This window comes from Lynx canadensis, chromosome B4 (assembly GCF_007474595.2).
Source record: "Lynx canadensis isolate LIC74 chromosome B4, mLynCan4.pri.v2, whole genome shotgun sequence".
Taxonomy (NCBI): Eukaryota; Metazoa; Chordata; class Mammalia; order Carnivora; family Felidae; genus Lynx; species Lynx canadensis.
The window spans coordinates 134,502,936-134,524,043 of record NC_044309.1 but is presented as its reverse complement, the minus strand read 5'-3'; the positions used below and the strand labels follow the sequence as shown (position 1 = coordinate 134,524,043).

Sequence of the window (21,108 nt, the reverse complement as noted above, 5' to 3'; positions counted from 1 at the left end):
GTACACGGTCACCCTGGGCATTGCCACATTTTTTAGCACCACCAACCCCTTTACTATCTTTTCATCTAAGGAACCCAAGTTTTGAAAGATTCATTCTAAGAATGATGTTTTAAATTTTTTTTAATTTATTTTTGAGAGAGAGAGATACAGAGCGCAAGGGGGTGAGAGGAGATGGAGAGAGACACACACAGACTCTGAAGCAGGCTCCAGCCTTCAAGCGGTCAGCATAGAGCCCGATGCGGGGCTTGAATCCATGGACCGTGATATCATGACCTGAGCTGAAGTCGGTTGCTTAACCAACTGAGCCACCCAGGCACCCCTAATAATGGTATTTCTAAGGAGTTTTAAACAAAGCTTATGATTAGCAGGTGAAAACTAGCCAGCATTCCTCAACACAAAAAAAGCTGGAGGCTTTAGTTAGCTTGTACATCTTTACTGAGGGGAAAGTTTCTGCTGGGCTTTTGTAAATAATGAAAATAGGTCCAAGGCACCCGCAATTACTTTCGTAGCTCCAGAGGGGCCTGGGAATCTTGGGTTATAAATCAAAGACCTGTTATGTTCAGCTGCTAGAGAAAGGTCAGCAGGGACAGGAAACGGCAACTAGGGTCTTACTCATATTGAGACACTTCGGCCACCACTCAGTCATACAGAGCTGATATTTATTATGTTTATTCGTAAGTTGATTGTGCTCAGTGGATAGCACATTTTTGGGGAACCTCCCAGAGCCTGGGGATCTGGGGTATGGTCACAGACGGTGCAGGAGGCTTCGCTGGAGTCAGGAGGCTGAGGGGTTTCCCTGGGCCCTTCTGCTGATAGGGAAGTAGGAGAGGCTATGAGGATCATCATATCTGAATTAAGTTAGGGCTGTCTCCTTTCTGTACTTCCTCCATGTCCTGTAAGAAAGGAATGTAGCAGTGAACTGGGCACGGAGCAGCGCTCTATCCACACACCAAAAAGAGAATTCCAGGGAGGTTCTACCAAACAAGGCAGGAGCAAGGCAGTTTTATTCTTTCATACATGTACTGAACATTCACCGGAGACCAGGCACTGGGGGCCCAAAGGTATAAAAGACATGTTCCTTGGGGCACACGGCTGGCTCAGCTGGTAGAGCGTGAGACTCTCTTGACCTTGGGGTCATGAGTTCAAACCCTATACTGAGTGTAGAACTTACTTTAAAACAAAACAAAACCCCCTGTCCCCTGCCAGGAGGAAGCTCATCGTCTAGTAGAATTTGGAGGTGTGTGTGTGCTTAAGTGTATAATAGTGTCACAAGAGGGACTGGGCAGAGGGCACAGCCTCACTTTCAGATGGAGGAATGAGGGAAGACTTCATCAAAGATCATGAAGAACTGTGAAAGTAAGTGTAGTGAGAAATAGCCTTCCAATGGCAGGAAGAGTGAGCCACTGCTCGGGGGTGGGTAAGCCTGTCGGTAATTCAAGAAACAGTGAATAGTGGGGATAGGTGTGTGGTTGGGAATATGGAAGAAGCGGCTGGAATAAGAGGTGTGACCAGATCATGTGACCAGATCATGGCAAGCCTTGAATCCCAGACTACGGAGCCAGAACTGTCTTTATCTACAACAGAGAGGCAGCCAAGCAGCCCACGTTAGAGCACCAGAAGCCAAGACGCGAAAGGTGAAAAGGACAGGCACTGGGGGAAAGGTTTGTGAACAGCCAGGTTGCGGTGCCTGTACAGCCTGTACGGGTACGGAGTTTGGTAACCTTGTGAACCATGGTGAGGATGTGCAGTTTCTAAATTTCAATGTGGAGAATGAAGCTGTTCAGGGTGGGTGTCTAAAGCATATTAAACCGTTAAGAAAACTTACGGGTTGAGAGAACGAGGGTACATAAAGGGCAAATAAAAAGGCTGGTTGGGATCAACTTAGTCGGAAAAGATCCCAGTGAAGTTCTAAGTCAGTAAGATAGTTGTCCTCATCCATTGTAGAGAAAAGGCAAAATAAAAACATCAGCCAAGTGAGTCACTTTATTAAGGGTCTGCACTTCTGCTTCAAGTGAGGGAAACTACCACAGGGCCAAACTGCATCACAGTTTAGATGCCCCACCCCACTTCCTGTTCCCAGTGCATGTAGGGGAAAAGAAGTCTTACCTGTTAGTCATCGTCGTCGTCATCCTCTGGGACAAAAATGTCATGCTCCTCAAGCAGAGCAGCAAAGTTCTTGCTAATGAGCGTCCCGACATAGAGAAAGGGGATCACAATGGAGAACACACGGAGAAGGCCGAAGGACATCTGCAGAGGGTCAGAGTGGTGGCTGTGAGTTCCAGAGCCCACTCTGGTGGGACCACAGAAGGCCCGGCCCTCAGGGGCACTCCTGTGGACCCCAGACCTGTGATAAGCAACTACTTGGTTTTAAAGTCCTCGGAAAAAGAGCAAGAAAAATAATTCAAAGAATTGATAAGATGATGGTCATCAAAGTGGATACTGGGAAGAAAAGTATAAGGCATTCTAGACATCTAAAAATTAGGGCTCAACCTGGTAATTACTTGCAGATACAAACAGGTAAGAAAGTACTAAGAGCTGGACTGTGGAAACAGAGCTCACCTCTACTTGAAGACACCAAATACGTGAAAATGGATTACAAAACAATGAGTATGTACAGTGAAAGGATACAGTCCTTTAACTGATTCCCCAGGGCCTGAGAAGTTTAATTGCACCACATTAAATGTTCAAAACAAGCATGTTTTGAAAAGTGAGCATGTCTTCACGCTAAAAGACTGGCTGTTTTCGATGGACTAAGGGAGTTTCAGTATAATCTCAACATATCCTCTCATATTTTCCTATGGAGTTTCCAAAAAAATTTTTTTTTCAGCTGTGCCTTTTTATAAGGCAGCTCTTCCCCAGCATGGACCCTGCTGCTTGCCATGAAATAATCGTGAGCTCACTGGCCGGATTAGCTTTAAGAGAATTTGTTTTTGTTTTGTTAACTCCCACGCAGCACCGGAGTCAAAAAGCAAACTTGTTTGGCTTAAAGGGCTGTTTCCATTTTACTTAGAAAAATCCAAGGGTACTCAGGGCACGTGAGAGCATTCAGTGGTGGAAAACAGGACCTGGTGGAGGTGGGCGGGGGAGGAGGGTCGACCAGCAAGAAACCTGGATGCCAGGACCTGACGGGCTGCTCGCTTTGGAGCCTCACTGGCTTCACTGCTTTGGCCCGATTCTTCATTTATAAAAACTGACTGTAATACCTCCCTGCACACCTCTCAGAGTTGCAAATTACATGAATTAAACACTAGGTCAAAACTCCTACGAAGAAAAGGTCTGTCCCACGTAAAATTTATTTACAAAGTCCTTTCACAACTCGTTATTTCATCCCATCAACTCTGAGGCTGACAAGAACAGAGTGGTTACGTGATTTGTCTACTGGGTGCATATAGCCGAGTCTTGTGGCCCTGGAGAACTCGCGCACCGCGCTCCTCACGATAAACTAGTGCAACGTGCAGTCCTCAGCTCTCGCTCCCCCACCCCTCCATCCTCTGTCTCCTTGCGCCCAACTCAATCAACACCGGGATCTGACCCGACCATCTCCTCCCACCTGTCAAAATTCGCAGGGCATCATTGCTAAACTTTGTCCTTGATCCGTCTTCCGGTCTAAGGCGGTTGTATGATTGGCCTTTGCACCTATCAGTCGGCGTCGACCCGCACACACTCCCCATAATGATTGGCCTCGGCCCCTTCGCCCCGCCTCCAGGCAGACACTCACTTTCACCGGTTTGGGCAAAATGGCGCCGCTGCGAGTAACGATGACTGACCTCGACGGTACCAGGCTCCGACCTGAGCCACCCCCTCCGGCGGAGACATCGCCACCTTTCCTCAAGCTCGGCCCGCTCCGTAAAGCCCCGGATCGGACGGATGCCAATGCCAGCCAGCGAGCCGCTGCGGACGCCATCTCCCAGCTCCGCCCCTAGCTCGGCACCCGGGCCCCACCGCCCAGCCCCTGTGACGTCCTCGGGGAGAGCACGGCCGCAAGCCTCGCGAGACCCTTGAGATCAGACGAGAGGCCCAGCTCTCACACTTGCGCAGTGCGCCTAGTTCCCTATGCGGTAGAAAAGAGGCGTTTGTTACCGGCCGGACGTGGTGACGTCACGAGGAGGATGCCGATGCCCCAACAGCCGGCTGATTCTGGGCATGCCGGGCGGGGTCTTCTGGCTGGCGGTCCTCGTGGGCCCCTCGAATTGTTCACTCACCCAGAACAGCCAGGGTTTGGCAGAGTGGGTGATTGTTGAGAAGAGAAATCACTTTAATTGAGCTTGAAACAATTGTATTTCTCTTTTTAATATTTAAAAAAATATAAATTTATTAGTTGTACTACTTGGGTGATTTGGGAATTTTATTTCTTGCCAAGGTATACGTTCTCTATAGGCAAATGTAAACCATAACTGAAGGGGAGAAATGGGGCTTTTGCACAAATTGGTCAAGTGGTTGTTAAAATAAACTTTGAGGAACCAAAATGAGTAATAAAAACCTAATGTTTTAATCATATAAAAATACTGTAACCATAAGAAAGATAAAAGCCTATAGTGTCTGTGTAGAAAACAAGGCGCAGTGGGCTGTGGGACTCCGGTACAGGGTTCGGAAGGTAGCCCCTCTTCTTAGGACACAAGCCTGGCAGGAACCGGTTCTGGACTCTGGGTGGCCTTGGGCGTGCTGGACTTAAGAGGCTGTCGGTCACAGCCTCTGGACCTCGTTGGCCCTGGTCAGGCTACCCAAGGCCCTAATAAGGGATTGAGAGTCTAAGAAGGGGCAGACTGTGTGTATGGAGAGGGGGGGATGTCTTGACCAGGTTCTGCATCTTCCATCCAGCCACCGCTGCCACACCTCTGGGGCTCAGGCTAGTCTGGCTGCTGGCTCTCTAGACGCAGCCACTTTGCCTCCCAAAACAATCGATAAAGCACTTGGCGCCATGCTGCTGAGAGTAGCAGCGAGAGGGTCTTGGCAGATACGCGCCGGCTGACAAGCAGGAGGGTGAATGAGTTCCTAGGAGGGGTTCAGGGTTGGGAACAGCTCTCTGGGAGCAGTTAGAAGAATTTATCCTGGTGTTCAAACTCCCAGAATGCCCTCGACTGAAAACCAAAATAACAACCTGGCTTCCCCAGGGAGCCACATTGCCTCCTGGCTTCTTTGGCTTCCCACTTGGCAGCTCCAGGAGCTGGCTGCTAAGGACAGAATACAGGAAGGATTTCTGCTGACATAAAAAGCTCCCAGCCCCTCTTGGGACAACGACCAGCACCATCTATAGACAAGGCAGCCAGGGAGAGAAGATGGGGGCCCCAACACTTGCTGAGAAGAATCAATCCCTCTTCGTTGGCTGAAGGCCCTGCCCCTCCAAAGGGCCCCACCCAAACTGCAGTTCCTATGCCCAATCTTCCCACCGCTCAGGAAGAGCTGGGCCCCAGAAACCCCCAGGACAATAAATCCACTTTCTCTGACAGTGTCAGTCCCTCGAGCCAACATTTCAGCCAGCTTCTGGTATTTAAATGTACACATGACTCCCTGTGTTAGAAGTTGTGGTCGTAGAGTCTGTTGTTAGAAGTTGTGGTTGTAGAGTCTGTTGTGTAGGTAAACAGGCAGGGCAGCCTGAGGCCATGCAATAGTCCCCACTTCCTCCATTTCATTAATATTCCCTGAGCGCGGAGCAGTCCAGCACAGAGTCAGGAGACTTGGGTCTGGCCCTGTGGTTGCTGAGCAAGCATCCCCTCCTCTCTGGGCCTCAGGAAACAAAGGGGTTGCAAGTTAACGATTCCTTGGTCCCCCTCCAGGCACAAAGGTGGATCTGGAGCCTGGAGGAGGCCTAAAAAGCAGGAAGGAGAGAACCCTCTCAAAAAAAGCAACTTTAAAACAAATAAACATTAAATTCCTGGAGAAGCACTGGCTCTGGTGTCCTGACCAGCAGGACAAGGGCAGAACCCAAAGAGCCGAGGCTCAGTGCCCATCCTGTTTCTCACGTTCTGGCCGGCTCCCCCGGGCCCTCTGCATCCACCTCTGCCTCAGCTCCGAGATCTCCTGGCCATACCAATTGTGCAAGGCAGAGAAGTAGAAGGTCTCAGGGAACAGGGGGCTCTGCCTCCTGCCCGGGAAGAGGCCGGCAGGGCCCTGCAACTCGGCCAAGCCCTGCCCTGCTGGCCTGCTGCCCCTTTCTTCACCCAAGTCCACAGGGCTGCAATCCTTGGAGAGGGAGTGGCCGTTTTCCAGGCCCGGAGGCCGATGGTCAGGAGCCTGGGGCTTATAGCGGCTGGTAATGGCCTTCCAGGATGAGTGGCGATGCAAGGCCAGACTGTGGCGGGCATCTCGCAACTGGCTCTCCAGCTCGCGCACCACCAGGCGCATGTAGCCAAAGCTCGCCCTGGACAGTGCCTTCACCCAGGCCTCCTGGGCCGCGGGCCCATCTGCCGCAAGCAGGTGTGGGCGCACACCAGGGGCGTCGAAACGGATGGCGAAGGCAAACTCCTCAGACATTGGAGCCTCAGCCAGCTCCACCGTGCACCCCTCCAGCACCACCAGGCTCAGCGGGGCCCTGCTCTCTCGGCTCTCAAAGGAGAACAGCAGGTTGCCTTTGAGAACAAACCAGCACCTTCGGCCAGTGCCACTGGGAGTGGGGGGAGTCCCTGCCCCGCCCCAAGTGCGCAGAAAGCCCGTATGGTCTGCTGGGGAGTCGCTCAGTGCATAGTGGGCTACACTCCTCTCGTTCAGCTTCATGGCTCCCATAAGAACTGTGAGGGGAAAACATTTTTAAAAAATTAAAAAGGGGGGGGCACCTGGGTGACTCAGTTGGTTAAGCATGAGTTTGAGCCCCGCATCAGGCTCTGTGCCAACAGCTCAGAGCCTAGAGCCTGCTTCAGATTCTGTCTCCCTTGCTCTCTGCCCTTCCCCACTCGCACTCTGTCTCTGTCTCTCTCTCTCAAAAATAAAATAAAAACATTAAAAAAAAAAAAAAGTGGCGGCGGGAGAGGGCGAGAGAGGGAGGCAGCCTCTGTGCTCCTGTGGGGAAAAGAACGCTGGCTCTGGAGGAGACCTGGGCCCCAGCTCTGTGGCCTCTACTCACTTGCTGTGTGCCCTGAGGCTCTCACTGTCTTCATCTGTGAAATGGGCTAGCCTCCCCTGACTTTTCTCTCAAAGGGTTGTTGTGAGGGTCATGGAAAAAACTGGACACCAGAGGGCTCAGAGAAAATGATAACGTGTACCAGACCAGGAGGTATGGAGGGCTTTGACACAGCTTTTTAAAATCCAAAGAAAAAGGTATCAGCTGAGCTGAAATGGATCCTGAGGCCACAGAACCCATAGAAATCATTATGCCTAAACCATCCCCTGATCCAGGGGCCCCTTAGCTCCAACCCTGAGGCCAAACCTCCAGGGTTTCTGTGACCCTCCTGGGCCCCCGCGGCCTCTCATTCGTTGATGGCACAATTACCCTTTAGTAAGAATCCGCAGCCTTCAAGGCCAGATGAGGGCAGGGTGAGGCAGGCCTGCCCCATTCCTCCATCAGCGGGGGCTTAGATATGGATCTGTGCAGTAAACGAGTGTGGTACAAACACAAGGCGTGGCTGGGTAGGACCATCCTCAACCATCCTCAGCCATTGACTGCCGGTGCCTCACGGATCATAAGTGACACCTAGTTCAACTGTCCTCCTGACTCATGAAAAACTGAGGCCCAGAGCAGTGAAGATGAACTGCCCAAGGCTGCATGACCAGCCAGAAGCAGAACTTGGGTCTCCGGATTCCCTCATATCTTCTAGGGGCAAGCCTTGGCAGTGACTCACTTACCAGCAGAGCTCACAGCAAGAGGGCAGGGGCCTGGCTTGTCTGGCCACACGGCTCAGCCCTTCGACTATGTGGTTCCTAGGGCACCTGCAAAACAATTGTCAAACCCAGTGACCCCCCCTCCTAGGGGATGAGAACTCCTGCTCAGTCTTAGGAGCCCAGTAAAAACCACCACCTCTTCCAGGAGGCCTACCCTGATCATCTCCCTACCCACCCACTCACCCAGGCCAGGCCCTTAATAAGGAGCAATTGAATATCACTTCTCAGAACTCAGTACTCTACTCCCTAAGGCTAGGTCAGAGTTAAGTGTCCTCAGCTTCCTGCTTTTCCCTTCTAGCACATGTCGCAGGTTGGCTTTAAGTCACCTAATCTGAGAGGTCTGTCCTGATGGCTGTATCTAAAGTGGTCCTGATCACCAAGGTGACCCAACCAGCAGCCCCCTCACTTCTGTTTGCATTTCCTTCATGCCACAATGATCTATCTCATTTGTGTTTACAGCATTATCCCCAACCCCAGAATGGGCAGGACTCACCTTGGCTGCCCGCCCACTCCCCCTCCCCCCCCCCCCCCCCCCCCCCCGCCCCACGCCCGCGTTTGACTTCCAATATCCAGGAAGAAAGTATTCAAATAAGTGAGAAAACGCCAACGGACAAAGCAGCCCCTCCCTCCTGGAGCCTAAATTCAAGCGGGGAGACACAGTGTAAACAGACAAAAGTAAATAATAAATGAATGTAAAAATGAATTACGGAAGAAATAAAGTAAGGATCAGTCATGATAAGGCCTAAGCGGGGGCCCACGAGGGTGGGGTGGTCGCAGGAGGAGGAGGAGCTCACTGAAGTCTGCCCCGGCCGCGCCTTGCGTCCGCCCGACACCGGGGCTCGGAGAGGGGCTCCGGAGCGGGAGGAGCAGGTCTCCCGCCCCCGCCGCGAGCCTGGGGAGGGGTGCGAGGCCCCGACCGCGGAGCCGGCAGGGAGTCGGTGCACCGCGTCTCGCCGGTCTTTTTGTTAGAGGAGCTGGACGGGCTGGGGCGCTGGACCCACCGGCCTGGGGCCACCGGGTGGACCCCTGACCCGCCACCGCCCTAAAACAGCGGTCGCCTCGCCGGGAACCTCAGTCTCCGGGTCCGCGCAGTGGGGCTGCCCCGCCACGTCCCCGCTGGCCACGCCCTCCCGGGGGCCGCCTCCTCCAGAGCCCGCGGGGCCCGCGCTCACCTCCGCGCCGACGGGCGCGCCGAAGCCCGGGAGGGCGGTCCGCGCGGTGGGCTGCGCCCGCGGCCTGGGGCGATCCGGGCTCCGGCCCCCGCGCCTCCGCGCCTCCGCCCGGGCGGGAACGTGGCCGCGGACGCCGGGAGACCCCTTCCGGGCGGCTCGAGTTACCACCCCCCCTCCCCTCCCACAGCTCACCCGGGGATCTGCGAAGCGGCTTCTGGATCCACGCGGGAGGGAAACTGAGGCCGGAGAGGCCGAGACTTGCCAGAACCGCGGAGCTGGTCAGCGGCGGGCGACCTCGAACCCAGGGCCCCGCCGCAGGCCGTCCGCGGGCCTCGGACCCAGCCCACCGCCAGGAGAACTCGGAGTCCTTCTCTTCCCCTCTCCAGCCCCCCTCTCCCCGCCCGGCCCACTTTTCCCACTGAGCCAAGCCTGGGACGGCTTGGGCCCGGCGCCTCCTTTGGGCGGGCTCCTATCCAGTCTGCGAGGCCCCGCCGAGCTTCCTGGCAACCCCACCCGGCTCCAGAAGCGCCCACGTTTCTGTTTCTGGGGATTATCGATTTCTGCTTCCGCCACTCCCACCGGCCTGCAACCCACCCGCGGTCCCCAGGGCTCTGCCTGGAATTGGTCCAAGGGTAGGCTTGTGGTGAGGGTTCCCCGAATGCACAACCAAACGCAGGAGGCTGGGGGTTCCTGACGGCCCTGGAAGCCAGGGAGGTCGGAATATCTGCCCATGAATTTGGTGGTTCCCAGCTCAGAGCTCTAGCCTTTGCAGTTCCTGCAGCCTAGAATGTTCCTTCTTACCTCTATCCCTCAGTTCTAACTTCTCAGGGCTCCTTCACACCAACTAGGTCTCGGCTTAAATGTCCTCTCCCTGACTATGCGATGTCAAGTAGCTCATCCTCAAGTCTATCACATCCCTGGGGTGTATTTTCATGATAGCACTAGCCACTACAGAACATTCCCTATACTCATGCTTTTATTTCCTGTTTATTATCTGTCTCTCCCACTAACTTTTATTCAGTTAATAACAGAAACCATAACAAATGTGTTAGAAGGTAATAAGTGGTATGGAAAATATAGGAAGTCATACTGAGCTTGGGAATTGCTGGAGCAGCGAGGTTGCAATTTCAAATAGGATGGTCAGGGTAGGCCTCACTGAGAAGGTGGCATTTGAGAAATACTGGTAGGAAATAAGGGAGCCAGTCTTGCCAAAATCTGGAGGAAGATGATTCCAGGCAGAGGGAACAGTTAGTGCAAAGGCCCTGAGACCAGTTGTGTCTGAGGAACTGCAAGAGTGTGGCAGAGAGGCAGGGAGGAGGGGGACAGCAGCAGGAGATGTGGTCAGAATGTGTGGGGTTGGGCCTTGTAAATCTGTGAGTCTCCAGACTGAGATGAACAGCTGTCACAGGGTCTTGAGCAAGGAGTGACCTGAGGTATGTTGTGAAGGAGTACTCCAGGGGGGCCTTGGTGGCTCAGGCAGTTAAGCATCTAACTTGATTTTGGCTCAGGTCCCTGAATCAGGCTCTGTGCTGACAGCGTGGAGCCTGCTTGGGATTCTCTCCCCCTCTACTCATGTGCACGCGCTCTCTCTCTCTCTCTCTCTCTCTCTCTCTCTAAATAAGTAAATAAACTTAAAAAATATATTTGATGAGGGGTGTCTGGGTGGCTCAGTTGGTTAAGCGTCCAACTTCAGCTTAGATCATGATCTCACAGTTTGTGGGTTCCAGCCCTTGTTCTGACCGCTCAGAGCCTGGAGCCTGCTTCAGATTCTGTGTCTTCCTCCCTCTCTGCCCCTCCCCCTCTCATGCTCTGTCTCTCTTTGTCTCAAAAATAAATAAAACATTTAAAAAAACACAACATTTCATGAATGTAGGAGGGAAAGAATATGTAGAGTGCCTGGGGCCAGTACAATGGGTGGCTGGCCCAGAGTGTCAGGTAGGGGAGGAGAGCCTCCTGGCTCCGCAAAAACAGTGCCCTACACCATGCATCATGGCATTTTCTCACTTCCTTTTTAAAAAGCAGATATTCACTCCATAGTATTTATTAAGCGTTTACATTGTGTCGGGCACTGTGCTCGCCTTCAGGAACCCCGCAGAGGTGAAAGGACTAGCCTCTCGGGGAGTCACGGTAGTCAGGTCACCCAGTCCATAGACTTGCTCCGCGGGTGGTGCCTGCCTGAGGTGGGCGGGGAGAAGGAACTTGAGGGGGCGGGGCTTTGAGAACTTCGGGGGAGGGCTTATGGCCCACAGGGGGCGGGACACGACATTGCTAGGGGGATTCTGATAGGTTCCGCCGGGAAGGCTTGCCGCCGTCAGGCTCCGCCCCCTGTGGAACGCTGTAGGCAAATCAGGTTACAGCAGCAGTCGGTGTTCCAGAGGCCGAAGCCTGTGGCGGTTCTGGATGCGTCCGCAGGGTGAGTTCCGCGAGCGGGGCACTCTGAGGGACGGTCTCCGCGCTAGGGCTGCTGGGCTGCTGTCCTTGGGGACGGGGTGGGGGCGGGGGCAACCCAGAGCCGGTGGGAGTCCGAAGCCTGGTCCCAGGCCGATGCCTCCGTTCTTCCTGGGCGTCCCAGAGGCGGTCGCTGCCTTTTTCTGGCCCCGGCTCGGCGGAGGGCCGCCCGTGGGGCCGGGGGTTCCCGGCACTACAGAGGGGGTGGGGTCTAACGTCTAAGACGTCTTGTTTAGTATTTCTGAAGGAAGAACCCAGGCTCGGGGAAGTGATAGCTGGGGGCCGGGGGTGGTGAACAGTGAGGGCGGCTTGTGGGATCCACGCTCAAGGTTGAGAGCGGTAGAGCTAGCGAGGCAGTAGTGGACCCCGGTGCTTACCTAACGTTTCTTACCTTCCAGAATCCAACGTATAAAGCTGGTGAAAGGAGAGCAGATCCGGTCGGGTCCTGAGACGCTGAGTCCAGAGCGATGTTGCTGAAAACAGGTACCTACGCGGGTGGGGGTGGTTTGGGGAGGGCAGGAGACCCGATGGGGATAGGGGCTCCCTGGAGGAAGTTCCAGCCCTCTGGTGTCTGGGCCTCTTTCTTTGATGTGGGTATGTGGGAGACATGTTCCTCTCTCTTACTCTTGGAGCTAGGCCAGCAAGAAGGAGATGCTCCCCACCTAGGAATCAGTTCCCTTCCAAAGAGGCCACTTCCTTTCTCTCCCCTTCTCCCTCAAAGTACAGAGGACCTGCTTTATGTGTTATCAACACCGCTGTAGTTGTTCCGTAGATGGCTAGATGCAGATCCAAACCTGACTAATCTCTTAAGCCCTTCTGAGGCCTTTTGGGGGTCTGTGGTAGAGAGCAAAGGGCCTTGGGTGAGACTCGGGAGACCTGGAGTCTGGCCAAGTTCTGTGTACACTGAGTTGGGGGAGCTAGTCAGGGTGCAGAAAGGATACAACCTCAAGTGTTAGTTTTTTACCGATTCCGGCACTGCTGTGGCAATAGCAGGTGGGGACTCAGGCCTCAAACACATTGCCCTGCCCCAGGCACCGTGAGCCCACTCACTGTAACTGCTGGAGCCGGCAGTTACAATAGGAGCTAATTCTTCTCAAGCCCAGGAGTCTGGTTGTTCCCCTAATGTGAAGTCCAGCGGCCTCTGCAGAGCCCAACGGCATATGGGTGGGGTGGGGCAAGGGCTGGGGCTAGGGGTGCCACTGACAGTCATCCTTCCGACTCCCCTGCAGTGCTCTTGCTGGCCCTGGTGGCCCGGGTGCTGGTGCTAGAGAATGGGCTCCTGCGGAAGCCACCCATGGGCTGGCTGGCCTGGGAACGTTTCCGCTGCAACACTGACTGTGACGAGGACCCGAAGAACTGCATCAGGTGAGTGAGGTCCACACCACCTAACAAGCCTTGCCCAAGACCCCGGGGAGTAGGGGCAGGGAGTGGAGGGCAGGAAAAGAGCGCCCGTGCCAGAGAGGATGCAACCATAGGTGACCTTTGGGACATTGACAGCCTTGTGACCTGCTTGGGGCTTCTGTGGGAGCTGTCAAGCCTGTGGGGCAGGGGCATTGTGGCGGGCCCAGCCCCTGAGATCACTGAAAGGAGATCATTGCTACAGCCAGGCTGGCTCAGTCTTGCAGCCTGGGGCCAAACGGCTCCTTTCTTTCCACCCTGCTTATGGTTCTCATAGCCTGGATTTACACTCAGATCCTCTGAAAAGTCTGAAAAGCTCTGAGGAAAGGGGTGGGGGGTGACTGAGCTGCCCCATCCCCTGCCTCTCACCAGCGAGCGGCTCTTCATGGAGATGGCCGACCACTTGGCACAAGACGGATGGCGGGACCTGGGCTACACATACCTTAACATGGATGACTGCTGGATTGGTGGGCGTGACGCCAAAGGCCGCCTGATACCAGATCCCAAGCGCTTCCCCAATGGCATTGCCTTCCTGGCTGACTATGTGAGCCCCACCCCAGCCCTGCCCTTTAGCCTGGGGTCCAGACCAGGGTCTTCATGCACCCCCCCACCCCCTGCTCAGGGCTTATTTCCACAATTCCTCTTGAGAAATCAGTCTGGTGGGGAAAACAGATAAATGGACAGCTAGTTTCGGCCCACCGCGGTGGGTAAGAGCCAGGAGGGGCATCTTTTCCAGCCTGGGATTTCAGAAAGATTCACCGGAGGAGGCAATTCTTGAGCTGCTATAGAGAGACGACATTCGAGGCAGAGGGGATGACAGAAGCAAGGCCTGGAGGCCAGCAGCTGCCCATGGGAGGTGTGTGTTGGAGTGAGGAGAAGGACCATAGTTGGCAGGAGACAGACCAGCAAACACACTCTTTCCTTTCGATAGTGGGGAGCCGATAATTTTCTAATGAGGACTGGTCAGATGTGCCTGTGAGGTGGCTCCCTGCGGGTCCTGCCTCAGCCCACTTGTGTCCTCAACCCTCCACAGGCTCACTCCCTGGGCCTGAAGCTGGGCATCTACGAGGACATGGGCAACTTCACCTGTATGGGTTACCCAGGCATCACGCTAGACAAGGTGACTCAGGATGCTCAAACCTTTGCCGAGTGGAAGGTGGACATGCTGAAGTTGGATGGCTGCTTTTCGACCCCCGAGGAACGGGCCATGGGTGGGTCCTGGAGCTGGCCGGGGGCCGTCAGGTAGACAGGGAGGGGTGGCCATGGAAAGCCCACCGGGGCCTACCTGGCCGAGCTGGTCTGTCTGTATGGCCCCCAGGGGGTAGTATTTCCCAATTCCCTGCATCCAGAGGCTGGGAGGATTATTGCCTCCCAGGCTTCCTAAAGATGGGTTGGCACCATCCCCACCCAGGAAGTGTTTGTAGCTCTGGGTACAGGGGGAGGCACCTCCTCTTTCGAGCCTCAGTTCCCTCACATTTGGTGGGAGGTTTGGGCTGAGGCCCCAGATTTCATCCTGTGCCTCCTCAGGCCTAAAATGTAGGGGTGGGGTTTTTCCAGGATACCCCAAGATGGCAGCTGCCCTGAATGCCACAGGCCGCCCCATTGCCTTCTCCTGCAGCTGGCCGGCCTATGAAGGGGGCCTTCCCCCAAAGGTAAGCCATTCCGTGAGCCCACCTGGCAATGCTCCCCACACCCAAGCCTCCTCCCCTCCTGTGCAGTCAGGGTTGCTCTCATCATAGTTGCCGGTGTGCTGATTTGTCAGTCTAGGAGAGGGTTCTGAGTGCCCCAGAGGGGGCCTCAGCCAACCCCGGGTCTAGAGAAGAGGAGGCACTTCTCAGGTGGGCCGAAGGGATGGGCGTCCAGGGCATGGAACTACATGTCATGTGCTGACACACATCATCCAGCCAGTGGTCAGAATCCTGGTTGTACTGAGTGGGCTAGGACATCTAGAAGGCTAGTGAGGCCATGCAAGTGGGGCTGAGCCTCTGAAAGGCATTGTGGGCATATCACCAGGGGCCCTTCAGCACCTAGGACACTAGAAAGGGTGGGATCAGACTTGTAGACCTGAGGGAGAATGCTGGCCGACGGTGGGGCTCACTGAGAGAATACAGGGGTGGGTGTGCAGTAGCGAGGGTTGTGGGTATACCAGCCTGGGCCCGTTCCCCGGGCTTGGCCCCAACGGGCATGAGAGGGCAGGGCAGACTTCCGGCACCAGCACAGGTGGAGATGAGGCCTGGGAAGCCCCAGGGCAGGACCCCGCTTTCTGAGACCTTCCTCATCGTGATCTAGCTCAGGGCCTGTTCTCTTCCCCCTTCTGCACCCTGTGTGTCTCCTGCTGAGGCTCCTCAGCCCCCGTGCAGGCCTCCAGGCAGCAAGGCGTGACTCTGCTGCTGGACTCTGCCTTCCCCCGACATCCAGGTGAACTACAGTCTGCTGGCAGAAATCTGCAACGTCTGGCGCAACTATGATGACATCCAGGACTCCTGGAGTAGCGTGCTGTCCATCCTGGACTGGTTTGTGGACCACCAGGACATACTGCAGCCAGTGGCAGGCCCTGGACACTGGAACGACCCAGACATGGTACCAGCCCGGAGGGGGATGGCCCAAGGCCTGCGGGCTGTGACAGACCTGCTCCCCCACTGCCCTGTGCTGTCTTCCTGGATGCTCACTGCCAGGTTCTAGATCAGTGTCTCTGAAATGTGTCCTTGAACTAGCTGCATCAGACTCACCCTGGGAGCTGGTTTATATGTCTGTTCCCAGGGCCCCACCTCCACTTTTTGGATCAGGATGTTCGAACAGGGCCTGGGAATACCCATTGTTAACAGCCTTCCCTGGCGGTTCTGATGTTTCTTGAAACCTGAGAACTTGGTCTGTAGTGACTCTTGTGGGACACTATTCCTCGGGACAGTGAAGATAATGAAGAGTCCACATACTCCAGTCATTCCTTCCCTAGACTGTCCTTGCCAGGCCTGCTTCTGACCACCTTTCAATGCCCTGTGCCCTCTTCCCCTCCCACAGAGCCTCTGCAGGCAGAGTCGGCCCCTCACACCTACCTCACTCATAGCCCTGACTTCAGTGTTTTTGCACTTTATCTTATGACTTGCTAGCTATCTCCTCGTTTAGTCAACAAGCATTTACTACCAGTGATTATAATAATTACAGACACCAGGCCAGATAGACACCTGGAGAAACACCAATTAGCCTGCTTTCGAGTTCTGGTTCCCGCTTGGCCACTTATCCTTGGGAAAGTGACTTAATTTTTTCTGTGCTTCGGTTTTGTCAGTTGGAAGATGAGAAAAGTAGCTACCTTATATAGGGTTGTTCTGGGTATTAAAATGGATGACCCTTTAACACGCTTGGCACGGTTTGGCACATGCAGTGCTGTGTTACATGGGTATCACTAAGTATGTAACCATGTTGCTTAGCGGTAATTGTGTCCAGTCTGTGGATTGGTTGCCCTGGGGTCAGGAAGTGTCCCCCTCAGTCTTGCCACCTGTGTTTAGGGCAGGTGGGTGACTTGTGGCAGGAGCAGGGACTCTGTCCAGGTCTGGTGCCTACCGCTGCCACCCTGGCTGTATTTTTTGACTTTAGTGTGTCGGTGTATAAATGCTTTTGGCAACAGGACCCCACTGGAACCTCTGGACAACCGATGCCATGGCATATTACCACCCCATAATCTTGGTGAAATAAAAAAGCTGAGGCTCAGAGGGAGAGTGACTTACTTGACGCACCCCAAGGCCACGCTCCTAGGGAATAGTGTTCGCTGGACCAGGCCCCACAGTGTCCTCCCGCTCCATCTTCTCTTGCCTGGGCTACATGTCTAGAGTTGGTCCCCGTGCCCACTTTCCTAAAGAGGGCAGAGCTGACCGATCCTCTCCTCTGCCCCCAGCTGCTCATAGGGAACTTTGGCCTCAGCTTTGAGCAAGCCCGGGCCCAGATGGCCCTATGGACAGTGTTGGCAGCCCCCCTCTTCATGTCCACGGACCTGCGTACCATTTCTGCCCAGAATATGGACATTCTGCAGAATCCACTCATGATCAAAATCAACCAGGATCCCTTGGGCATCCAAGGACGCAGGATTCTCAAGGTACTGGAGTTTGGGGGGAGGGAAGGGAAGGCTGAGGGACTAGGCCCCCCCCTGAGAACAAGGTTGCCAGCCTGGAGGTTATGGAAGGCTGGGCCTCAAATCTGCTCAGCTCACCTTCCTGGTTGTATTCGGTCAAGGATTCTACCGGGAGCTGCTCCAACCGTCCCCCCATTTGCCTGGGTGAGAACAAGGCCAGAGCAGGACAGCTCATGGGATCTGGGAAAGGGAGACATTACCACACAAGTGCACACGGAAACAGTGGGGCCCCTAGGTTTGGAAGTACGAGACTTCTGCACATGTCTGTGATGTCTGGCAAATAGCTAGGGCTTCCTTCCAGAGCTTAGGAGTTGTTTGAGCCAAGGGATGCAACTGCTACTAGCACTAGACTAGCATTTACGATTTATTGAGCACCTACTGTGTGCTGGGCATTCTGGGTCCCTTTTCTGAGAAGGTAAATACTTCCCTGCTTAACTGAGACTTGAAGAGTCTAAATAACCCAAGGCCACACAGTTGGTGAAGGGTGCAACAGAACTTGACTCCAACAGTATAGCCTCCCAGCTTGTGCTCTTTGCACAGATCCTCACCTCTCTAGTTAAAAGAAATCCACACAACTATAGAAGGCACATATAGAATTGGTGATCCCCAGAGGAGGGAACTAATCCTGCTGGAGGAGCTGATGGTGGAACCAGGCCCACGGACCTTCTGAAGGACGGGGCATCACCCTCCCGGCCGCTCCGGGCAGAGTTCATCAGTCTTATGGACAGTGTCCTCCGCTCCAGTGCCAGCAGCTGCCCACGTCTATCCCTCCCGTTAGCCTATGAACTGTCTGAGACAGGACCTTATGCACTTGTGTCTGTGTTCTAGCGTGGGGCCTGGCACAGATTAAGTGTCGGGGAGCATCTGCTGAGTCAGGGAAGAATAAGTTGGGGGTGCTGGAGGGCTGGGGTATCCTCCAAACTTCTGCGTGACATGGAGCCATGGGTTAGGGGGGCCCAAAGCTCGAAGGAGGGCCAGGGAGGGGATTTCAGGGCCTGCCTGAGCAGGGAGCCCAGCCGGTAGCCACCTTCTGTGTCCAGGAGAAATCCCACATTGAAGTGTACGTGAGGCCCCTGGCCGACGAGGCTAGCGCCTTAGTCTTCTTCAGCCGCCGGACGGATATGCCTTATCGCTACCACTCCTCCCTCGCCCGGCTCAACTTTAACAGCTCCAGCACCTATGAGGTGAGTATCCTACTACCTGTGGGGCTTCGGGCTTCCCCGGGTGGGTGTCGCTGGGGGTGGTCCTCTGGCAGGAGCGCAAGGGGCAGCTGCAGGCATCGAGGGCTGTGGCTGGTACCCTTCCGGGCTCCCACTTCTGTAGGGCACGCTGGAGACCCACCCCAGGCAGGCCAGAGTCCAGGCTTTCACACCCTCTGAGGGGGTCTCTGCAGCCATTCTTCAGTAGTACCGGTGCTACCTCTTTCCACTACAGGCCCAGAACGTCTACACGGGTGATGTCATCAGTGGCCTCCACCCTAAAACCAACTTCACGGTGGTCATCAACCCTTCAGGGGTAGTGATGTGGTACCTGTATCCCATCAGGAAGCTGGGGAAGTCCAAGCAATGAGGACCTGAAACATGTGACAGGCTGTGGCGGCATCACTGAGACCAGACCATGGAGCCTCCACATGCCGAGGGCTAGTAAGTGGGGTTCTCTGACACCCAGGCCCACTCGGTGACCTGGCCCCATGAGACCCAAAGTGCAATCTGAGGGCCAGTTCCACACCCTGCCCAAGTGTGAACCTTCTTGGAAACTTGTCTTGGGGCGATTTCCTATGGCCTTCCTGGTTTCTACCTTGTCTGCATGGCCCCACAGATGTGACTGAACAACTGAGCCAGTGTCCTGAGCCCCCACAAGCAGGGCCACTGATACCCTCCGATCTTCTTTCTGTTGACTCTGAAATCAGGACTTGGAATTTCTCTTATGATTAGGACTGGAGATCTGAACTCTTGTCAGGAACTCCCACAAATTGTGTGATCGGTTTGCCTGCCTGGATAAGGCCTTGCAGGCTAACACCAGCCAGGTTACCTTGGTTCCCTCTGGTTACCAATAAAGCTATTCTTTAATTGGGTAGTTGCAATATGGACGTGGGGTCATGGGCACCTTCAGTTAGGGACTCTGGGCAGCAGTGCACAGGGTGCTGGTTTGAAATCTCACCTCACGTGGAAGATGTGTGGCATCTTCTGGCTCCTTATTTTCCAAAGTGACCTGCAGATTCTACTTCCTAGACATGCCAGACTTGCCTCTCGCCAGGGAGCCATCCTGCTCTGCCCAACTCAAGTGGTGGTGACAACACAGCCAGGCACAGGCCTTTTGTCTTGCGCACCCCTTCCCCACCCCCTTCAGGCTCACTCCTCAGCCCTCCTGCTGCACACAGACCCTGATCTGCTAAGGATTTTGCATTGTCTTCTGCACCTTTCAGCTCATGTCCCCTTTTCTGCCAGGGCTTCATTCAGTGGCACTGTGGGGTTGGGTGCCAGTGAGGGCCAGCTAGCCTCTCTCCCACCGGGCTGCTGCAGTTGGTCCTTTGCCTGGCAGCACCCCCAGCCCCTCCATTCATTTCTCTTCTCCTAACCTGGCTTCAGAGGAGGCTCAGACCCACCCCCACCCCCCACCAGTGTCCGAAGACAAGTCTAGGGGCTCTTTGCGTCTTTTTTTTTTTTTTTTAAGTTTTATTTATTTATTTTGAGAGAGAGCACGAGCAGGCAGGGGAGAGTCAGAGAGAGAGGGAGAGAGAATCCCAAGCAGGCTCCGTGCTGTCAGCACAGAACCCAATGTGGGACTCAAACTCAGAAAACACAAGATCATGACATGAACCGAAACCAAGTCGGACGCTTAACCGACTAAGCCACCCAGGCGCCCCTCTCTGTATCTTAAAATATATTTCCTGCTCCTCCTCTTCAGGAAAGTAAAAGAATGGCAGGTTCTTGACTGCCTGCCTTTGTTGCTATTTTCCAAGCCCTGTTCCTTTAGCTAAGGCCACAGGGTACCTGTGGTCCCTGATGGTTCTTGTCCCCATTTGGAAAGCTGGCAGCAGAGCAGGCTAGGTAGGTTTTCCTTGGGCTTGAATGTGGGAGCACACAGCGCCCCGGGTCTGCACTGTCTTGCCCTGTGGAACTCTTCTGGGTAGATCTCCCATACTCCCTCCCTCAGGGTTTGAGATCCTTGTGATGAGAACAAAGGCAAGAATAATGTAGTTTAAATGAAATCTCCTTACAGCCTGCAGCCCACTGACAGATACCTGAGACATGCAGTATGTGACATTCCTCAAGGAGTCCATGGCTGCCTTAATGCCTCAATGTTTATATTTCATTAAAAACTAAAAATAATCTTATCTTGACAATAGTCAAATCTTCAGTGTCCTATAAGACCCTGCTTTCAGCATACAGAAATTCCTTAGAAACCTCCCCTGCCTCTACAAACTTAAAGTATATAATCAGTCACCCCTCACACTTGCAGGTGCAGCCCTTTCTGCCCACGGGTTCTGTCCCTGTGCTCTAATAAAATCACCTTTTTGCACCAAAATGTCTCAAGAATTCTTTCTTAGCCGTTCGTTCTTGAACCCTACTTCAAATTTCATCACTGGTATTTAGAATATGGTGTAAAGAACTTACAAGTACATATTTTACAACGTCATTTAAGATTACTGGGGTTTCACTGATGGAGTCTGGAGTCATCAGAGAGCATTCTCTTTCCCCAGTTGATGTCTTAAGGCTGTGGGTTACTTAGAAGGTCAGAAACCTACCACATCCCAGGCCTCTGTCCTTGGAGGCCTGTCACCCCATGCATAGCTCCAGCTTTGGGTCTTGATCATAGTGCTGTTTTAGCCAAATGGAATGGTCTCAGGTGGGTACACTTCTTTGGCCAGTCCCAGGAAAGAAGTCTTTCCCACTACCCTGGGATGTGGCAGGGGATGGTGGTTGAGACCATGGACTTGGGAGTCAGGATTAGGGAGCAGCCTTCCAGACTGAGACACGGTTGCATGTCTTCACTTGTGATATAACTTGCACTTTTATCCTGGGGGTGCCTGATTGATTCTATCCTTTTAGCCTTCACGCTGTCAACATCACACCCTGCCTATCTTCCAGGCATTGTTTTATTCTCTTCTACCCACAGCCAGTTAGGGACTCAATTTTTTCCCAGTTCAAGGCA

At 54.1% G+C, this 21,108-nt stretch overlaps 3 protein-coding genes across 5 annotated transcripts; 1 reads left to right on the top strand and 2 right to left on the bottom strand.

Annotated features, from left to right (window-relative positions):
• Positions 1-642: 642 nt before the first annotated feature.
• On the bottom strand, positions 643-3,968 carry SMDT1 (single-pass membrane protein with aspartate rich tail 1). The gene is made up of 3 exons (XM_030320814.2): positions 3,719-3,968; positions 2,107-2,247; positions 643-893 (listed from the first exon to the last, which is right to left on the bottom strand). Exons 1-2 carry the CDS (start codon positions 3,902-3,904, stop codon positions 2,110-2,112), a joined length of 324 nt encoding a protein of 107 aa, XP_030176674.1. The 5' UTR covers positions 3,905-3,968; the 3' UTR covers positions 643-893; positions 2,107-2,109.
• A 498-nt stretch (positions 3,969-4,466) lies between these two features.
• PHETA2 (PH domain containing endocytic trafficking adaptor 2) lies at positions 4,467-9,383 on the bottom strand. 2 transcript variants are annotated; one of them, XM_030320812.2, is made up of 3 exons: positions 9,177-9,383; positions 7,777-7,860; positions 4,467-6,725 (listed from the first exon to the last, which is right to left on the bottom strand). In XM_030320812.2, exon 3 carries the CDS (start codon positions 6,718-6,720, stop codon positions 5,938-5,940), a length of 783 nt encoding a protein of 260 aa, XP_030176672.1. In that variant the 5' UTR covers positions 6,721-6,725; positions 7,777-7,860; positions 9,177-9,383; the 3' UTR covers positions 4,467-5,937. The 2 variants fall into 2 exon arrangements, with proteins under 2 accessions (XP_030176672.1, XP_030176671.1); XM_030320811.1 differs by lacking the exon at positions 9,177-9,383 and adding an exon at positions 8,607-8,877.
• A 1,910-nt stretch (positions 9,384-11,293) lies between these two features.
• Positions 11,294-19,036, top strand: NAGA (alpha-N-acetylgalactosaminidase). 2 transcript variants are annotated; one of them, XM_030320809.2, is made up of 10 exons: positions 11,294-11,397; positions 11,831-11,915; positions 12,662-12,797; positions 13,203-13,374; positions 13,864-14,041; positions 14,388-14,482; positions 15,249-15,410; positions 16,720-16,917; positions 17,994-18,137; positions 18,388-19,036. In XM_030320809.2, the coding sequence occupies exons 2-10, from the start codon at positions 11,900-11,902 to the stop codon at positions 18,520-18,522; spliced, it is 1,236 nt and encodes a 411-aa protein (XP_030176669.1). In that variant the 5' UTR covers positions 11,294-11,397; positions 11,831-11,899; the 3' UTR covers positions 18,523-19,036. The 2 variants fall into 2 exon arrangements, with proteins under 2 accessions (XP_030176669.1, XP_030176670.1); XM_030320810.2 differs by lacking the exon at positions 11,294-11,397 and adding an exon at positions 11,553-11,636 and having other exon boundaries at positions 18,388-19,027.
• The last annotated feature ends 2,072 nt before the right edge of the window (positions 19,037-21,108 follow it).